The sequence below is a fragment of the Ammodytes marinus genome, assembly GCF_949987685.1.
Source record: "Ammodytes marinus genome assembly, chromosome: 4".
NCBI lineage: Eukaryota > Metazoa > Chordata > Actinopteri > Uranoscopiformes > Ammodytidae > Ammodytes > Ammodytes marinus.
The window spans coordinates 14,127,136-14,134,625 of NC_137233.1; the positions used below are offsets into that span (position 1 = coordinate 14,127,136).

General features: G+C 40.2%; 1 protein-coding gene across 1 annotated transcript; it reads right to left on the minus strand.

Moving 5' to 3' along the window:
• Nucleotides 1-1,544: 1,544 nt before the first annotated feature.
• gpr37l1a (G protein-coupled receptor 37 like 1a) lies at nt 1,545-7,155 on the minus strand. Its single transcript, XM_080027067.1, has 2 exons — nt 6,806-7,155; nt 1,545-3,649 (listed from the first exon to the last, which is right to left on the minus strand). Exons 1-2 carry the CDS (start codon nt 7,034-7,036, stop codon nt 2,627-2,629), a joined length of 1,254 nt encoding a protein of 417 aa, XP_079883193.1. The 5' UTR covers nt 7,037-7,155; the 3' UTR covers nt 1,545-2,626.
• Between the last annotated feature and the right edge of the window lie 335 nt (nt 7,156-7,490).

A 7,490-nucleotide genomic window follows, 5' to 3' on the forward strand; every position in this document is an offset into this window, starting at 1 on the left:
AAATCCTTGGGTAAGCAGAGGATACTTGTCTGCTCTCCACAGCAACTGGCCACACAGCGAGTGTGTGTATTATGTCTGCAGAAACTCAAAGGCCGAACTGTCATTGTGAAGCTGTGACCTTCAATAATTGAATAATGACAAAAAGGAGCGTCACAGTTCATGCATGAACAGCTTTCTCCTCCAGTGGGTGTTGCGCTGCATTCCTTCCAATAGAGATCAGAGTTAAACATGAGCCCTCTATGGTTTTTCAAATAATTTCAATCAAGATTCTCCCAAAAAAAATCTGATTTTTTTTTAACAAATACAACTCTCCATTCCTAATTTTTTTCCTATTCCCTCTCTGTCTCCTGGCCTGTTTTTCAACAGTTCTCAAACCCGCCATTTATTTACTCTATTGTTTCTCCTCTTTTTCTGTTTTATTTTCTGTCTGACTTTCTCTTTGTGCTAATGTTCAACAGCTTAACATTTGAACTTTGAACTGGACCTAGAGGTCTGCAGATTTAGGTCTTATGCTTCATAACACTATTTTACAAGAAAACAAATACATTTTTGACAGTGAACAGGAGTTCTTTACACATATTTTTCTTAACCTAAAGCTTAATGCACTTTCTTAACAGTTGGGATATTTAATACAATTATTGCTTACTGTGGAGATAATAGACAATGTAATTCGTTAAGAGGAGTTTTTTTTTCTTGTCAACAAATCTCAACCAACAATTAGCCTGTATCTGAATCTTTCTGACTTTGTTAGTTACAAGCTCATGCTCCACTGGCTCCTACTGATGACATTCATCTTTAAAAATGCCTCACAAATACATTTTAATTTTTTTAAGAAGGCTCTGTTTTTATTTCCGCTGGTAATAGTAGTTTTTCACAAACCTTCCTTAGACACAAGGACATATTGCCTTTGTTTTCAGCGGCAAATTAAAACACACTTTTCAGCAGCAAGATTGAGACAAGATCAACAACAGATCGTGTTCTTGGTAATAAAGGAACAAGTGCAACAGTGTCACTCATTGATGTGTTTTTAATAGTTTTTGGACAACAATTGAGCTTCATGGCTCAGAATAAAAAGAAGGAATATCAGGATTTGAATACACAGAAAATATTTAATAGTGCTGATTTGGGTATTTCCATGTGATGTGTTGATAAGAAAAATATAGAATATCACCAGACTTGTCTTAAGATGTGATTGTAGGTTCGATAGAAAATAAAAGTGAACCAACCAACTTGTAAAAATGTATAAACTTGTATAAAAATTCATATTTAAAATATGTAAAAAGAGCACCTTATTTCAAAGCTAAAGGTGTTACTCTCGCCTACATCTATTCTGATAATTAATGGAATAAAAGTCTCTGTAAACACAGAGAGAGCCTTCATCAAAATCCTAAAATACAATAAAAGAGAAGTACACGTGATGTAAAATTAACTAAAGCAAAAGTAATAAACTAAGTAAAAAAAAAATCTAATTTCCCACTGAATTGTTTTAAGCTGTCAGGCATTTAGGAGCAACAGCAAAGTCATGTAAAAAAAAGAAGTTTACCAGAGTCCGTCAGTCTGCTGACTATTATGTCTACATTTTACAGTTTAACTGGCTTAAAATCCCAAATACTCAAAATATACATTGTTTCTCTCTAATACAGTCCTTAGAGCAAATCTTACTTATATCCTGAATGCATTAGAAAATGATTAACATACTCCATAATCTATATATCTATCGATCTTACTCTAGTCAGACATGTTTCTGGCTGCTCATATAGTGGCTCCCTACAGACTAAGATTAAAGGATTATTCGAAAGTATTACAACTTGGGTCATATTTTGGTAGTTTTGTCCATAATTTCATTCTATAAGTAATATTGGAATTGCACTTGGAAAGTTAATAGTTCAAATCTGAGAAAGATATCAGACATGTCAAAAACACAAGCAGTCAGAGATGATCAGACAGGTTGGAAACAGATCTGTAAGTAACTTCATTTGGAAGATCAAACTGTTCCCAGTCTCACTTCCTTCTACAACTTTGTTCTTATGTTCTTACCTTACTTGCAGATTTACCTTCAGTAAAATTAATTTCATTGCCAAATAAAGTGATTCAGATCAGACCACCATATACTGTATGTGATAGTTGAACACATGATTTCAAAACCATAAAAAGCCTCCACAACCCTTATGGTTTTAGGAACATTTTGAAACATGGCTGCTTGGGTTTGTTTCCCAATCATTCAGCATTAATGCAGCCTAGACACTGATGTCAGGTGAAAAGGTCTGGCGTTACAGTCCTCCAGAAGGTGTTGAATGGGCTACCTCAAAGGAGGTAGCACACTATCGTCCAAAATAACATGCCAAGAATTCCCTTCACAGAAACAAAAAGACCTTGACCAAACTAGAAAAAAACAGACTGAGGAATAATAGTACTATCCACATACTTTTGGCCATATAGCGGGATATGGAAAAACTGGTTTGTTTGTTTGTGGCCCAAATTCTCCACTATTTACTTACTTACTTGGTAAGTAAAATATCATTATAAGTGATCGAAATGATGCAACAAAAAAAAACTATGAAAATAACACCCAAGCTGTAATAAACGTTACGATTCCGTTACATGTGGTCAAATGCAGTTCCGAACATCAGCAGGGCGTCCCTATGGCTGTTGAAGAGTTCTTGACTATGTCGTAGCAGACTGCTGGTTCTGTCACCTTTGTGTCCTCTTTGCTGAAAGGGGGCAGGGAGGACGGAGACAGCGACGTGGGCGAGGAAAGGTTGGAGGTGGCCGTGGTTGAGGCAGACGAGGATGAAGAGGAGGTGCCGTCGGGGAGGCACTCTTCACAGCAGCAGCAGCAGCAGTCCATGAAGGCCTGGCCCAGCGAGCGACACAGAAACAGCAGTAACACGGGCGACGCCGAGCATCGCACAAACAGCAGGAACTGTCCAAACAGACCCAGCGCCGGCAGAACCAGAGCTGGGAGAGCGGAGGACATGTGGACGGAAAGATACGCCAGGGTGATGTTACAAATGCTCTCCGGCAGGTTGCATGTGATGTACAAGATGGTGAGCGCCATCACCGTGGTGCGCAGCCTCTGCTCTCTCCCATGCTGCTTCTTCTTCTTCTTTGTCGAGGAGGAAGACGAAGAGGAGGAAGAAGAGCATCTGATGGTGACCTTCTCGGCGATGGGTTGCTGCGGTAGACGCTGGGCTAACACTTGCCTCGTCACCAGGTCGCAGGCCAGAGTGAAGAGCAGGGGCAAACAGATGTAGCACCCAAAGAACCACCACATGCGGGCCTCGTGGTAGGTCAGCACCAGAGCATAGATATTCTCTGGGAGCTCTACAGACGGCTCACGGACACAGATATCCACCTTAAATGTGTCTTTTCGGGCTCTTAAGTTGGCAATGAGGGAGCCCCCCGGCTGGCTTTGGAGCAGGTCAGAGGAGACCATTGGCAGGCTGACAGTTTCCTGGAGGAGCTGCCACAGAAGCAGCTCGGGGGCGGCCAGCACCAGGGAGCCCACCCAGATGACAGACAGTTTGGATAGAATGGACTGGCAGGACTCCACCTTGGGCGTCTGAAGGGGCCCGGGGTCAGTGGCCGCATGGAAGCGATCGATGCTCAGAGCACAGAGGCTGAATGTGGCCACGCCAAGAGAGGTCACCTGTCACAGAAACAACAGAGGGGCAAGAAAAAGAAGGTTAACGGAAAAAGTTTCATTAGGGAAGAAAATTGTTTAATAGGTCAGGTATTAGCCACTCATTACAACATTTTTGGGTTGCCAGGTTGGAATCCCCCTCTCAGACCTTCTCAATTTACAATGTTATGTCCACTGGATTTTACCATTGACTTTTTATTTAAAAAAAATTATAAATCAAAACTAGGGATATTTTGTTTTAATGTGTTAATGTGGTTTGCAACTGTATAGTTAGATGCTCCAATGGTTAATTTTGTCTAAATCTTGTTCTTATTTGAGGGTGGTACTATATATGAAAAACAAAAAGTACATTATTTATCACCTTTGATATAGCCTTTGATATATAGTTATATACTGTATATGACTTTATAAACCTGTCATATGCTACCTTAATACAAAGTGGAACTGAAAAGGGAAGCTTTCTGGTATCAGCATTGGGTATAAAACAAAATTTTAATACCCAGCTCTGCTTTTAAAATGCCACAAAATAATAAAAAAACATCCAATACAATTTTTTAATAATACAATATAACTTATTTTCACTTCCAGGTTTGACCTGCAGGTTGTATTAATTTAAACGTGTCATGTTAAAAGGACTGAGAACAAATCAAGACTTCATGCTTTGGGTCTAATCTCAGCACATGAAGGTGTTTTATTGCTTCCCTATGCCTCGTTATGCAATATGCAAATTAACCAAAACTACAGTAATGAGGTTGTTAAAACAGCTTTTGAATAAAGAAACAGGGGAAATAGAAGGAGCCACGGAGGGAATAGTGAGCCATTATGTTGTACTAGCTCTTAGCCAACCCACTGGGGACAGTTATTGGAGCCTCGTGCACATTAAAGTTGATGGTTTTGGCCAGAAAACACATACTATCATTACAGCGACTTGTCCTCCCTCTGTGGGTGCTTAATGACCTCAAACAGTTTAAGACACAACTCAAGATAATTAACAAGGAGCTGAAATTAGCATGAAAATAGTTTAACTAACAGAGCACAGGGGCAGCTGGCAGCCTGACCTGCTTTCAGAGATGCTCAATACAACGCTCAACGAAGTGAGTGCAGACTGCTCAAAAGCATTTTAAAAAAAAGTTAATTAATTAGCAAGAAATGAATTGAGGCATTAGCATGAAAATAAGTGAGAAACAAAGAATAGAGGAGGCCAGCAGCCTAACCTTGTTAATGACAAGCTGGTATTACAAAGTACTAAAACTCCACTTGAGTGATTTAAAGCTTTGTAGGCTTATGGAGCTGCTTCACATGAGAACAAGGACTCAACGGGCCGGAAGAGTCTGTGTCCTTGAGGAACCAAGAGAATCCGAAAGTCCAACAGTGACTCACCGACAGGCTGCAAGAGCTCCATGTTATTATTCTGTGAAGCTAACTCCCCCTCTGAACTAACCATGGCCAAGCTTTTAACTTCCTCTGGACTCTAGGGACTGGTGATAAATCAATATAACTGTGTACTTAGAGCAACAAAAATCAATATTTCCATTCGATATTATTCTGTTTTATATTCTATATATTTTACTTAATCTTATATAGTATGCTATTCCTTCATTTTATTTGCATTCATGTTATCTTTTGTATTATTGAGTTCATGTATGCATTGTTAAAAGTATTTGATTGCTTTTATAACTGTTGAGCACTTGGTGATAAAGAACTTTGAAGTTTAGTCAATCGTCAGCTACAAAACTTACAGCTGTTTGTATAATCAATAAAGCATTTAAGTCCTTTTTCAAAACAAAAAATGTCAATTTCAATTGTTCAAATATCAAGATTTCCTGCATTTCTTTGTTTTATATTATTGTAAACTGAAAATGTAGGTTTCTTATAGCTGGTCAGAAAATAATCATTTAAAGACATTACCTTTGAACTCAGACAAACTTAGATGGATACGTTTCTCTATTTTCATTTTATTTAGATTTCTTTGAGTTGGAGGGTGCAGCAATAATGTTGTTTTCTCTCTCATAATTGAGACTTAGTTTTGGATCTCTACATTCTGAACTAGTGAGTAAACATCCCAGGGCTGATAATGACGTCTCTGTGTTTCATTGTTCGCTTCTGTGAGCTGGAGAAGAAGAGTTGTTTCATGCGGGGCCCAGTCTGCCTCCCCCTGATAGTTCATAACAGACAGATGAAGGGGCCAAACAGACCATAACAGCATGCACGTTTGTTAAGACTGATATGAGTCTCGGACTGAGGAGCAACATGACACAAACAGGCCATTCAGCACAAACCTAGATCTCTCTTTTGTGAAAACAATTACAAAGAGTTTCACATGGGGGAATAAAGACAGCACTGATAGTAGGCCTATAAAAGCAGACAGGACTGATTAGGCATAATCTTCATCAAATTATAACTTGTTTGTTTGAACTATAACTGGTTTGACATCTCTTTGATTCACTAGGCTGGATATCTCAGTTTTGGTAGTTTTAAGATAGGCTACTTAAAGTTAAAGGCCTACTTCACCGGTTGGAATATGAAGGTGTATTGAACTCGGAGATCCTATTTAGTATAAATGTGCAAAAAAAATTGAAATCGGATCATCTTAGCCTGAGAAAAGGCAGAAAGAGTGTTTTATGGTCTCACTGTCTAACCCTGTGACATCACAGTAAGGGTTAGGATTAACAGGACAGCTGGGCCAAGGGAAGACTAAGGAAAGACTGAGGGAAGAAAAACCTAATTCATTAAATTATAATAGTTATTTTATAATGATAGAACGCTTGTTCCGTATAGGTGAAGTATTCCTTTAAAGTCTTTACACTATTAAAAAAATATATAGGCTACATTTGAGAATATCTATAGGCCTACACCTTATTTTCTATTGTTGCTATTAATAACTCACTTATCAGATGGACTTTTTACTTAGAACTTAGTTTTAATTAATCTCTTGTTAGTCCTGGTTTTATCAATTTCATTCTGTTTTTGCTTAGATTTTTTGTATACATTTTGATCATCTCTAATGCACTTTGTAACTTTGTTTTGAAAGGTGCTATAGGCCTACACATAAAGATCATTATTATTTTTGTTCTAATTTAAATTTGATTTCACTCGATTTTAAGGTGTAGGCTTATTAAATCATAAAACAAACTTGAATAATGTTACAATATTTTTCCTCACCTCCAGATAGGGCACTAGCCGACAGGACAGGTCTCCTAGCAACCTCTTCAAGGTGAGCTCGTGGAACACAACCACGGGCAGGCAGAAGAACAGCACGATGAAATCCCAAAAGGCGAGCCCAGCCAGGATACAGTTCCACGCGCTCTTCAGGTAGAAGTTGTGCCACACAATGCACATGAGCGCGAGGTTCCCCACGATGCCCGCCGCGAACAGCACCAGCGCGAGCAGCATGACAGCGTACGCCCAGTAGGAGCCATCTGTGACCGGGAACAGCGGGTTGAGGAGCCCCGAACCGTGGCCGGAGGAAGAGTTACCTGGTCGGGCGGAGGCAGTCCTGTCGGTCCGCGGGGTGGTGAAGTATCCGCTCGGGTCGTCGTACCGCCGCGGATGCTCGTGGCTGCTCGGTGAGTGCGGGTCTCTTTTCCCTAAACTCCCATCTTTAGCTCCCCGGGCGACTCGCCTTTGTTGGGGAACTCCTGAACTTTTAACCGTGCTCAGAGAAGTCCTTTCCTGTAGGAGAGGCTCCTCTATCCCTGCGGCCGGTGTTCCAGCCTCCTTTGCCAGCTGAAACTCCCGGGCTACGCCGACATGACGGAGCTCCGCGGTCCGCAGAAAGAGAAGCATAAGAAACAAAACCGGTCTCATGTTTACCGCTGAACTAACTGGCCCTTGTTATCTCCCTCGT

Bases quoted from the DNA above. Each gene is read 5' to 3' on its own strand.
- gpr37l1a (XM_080027067.1), bottom strand. From the start codon at position 7,036: ATGCTGCTCGCGCTGGTGCTGTTCGCGGCGGGCATCGTGGGGAACCTC. The intron at 3,650-6,805 runs GTGAGGAAAAAT...TTTCTGTGACAG, and splicing joins GGCTAGTGCCCTATCTGGAG to GTGACCTCTCTTGGCGTGGC.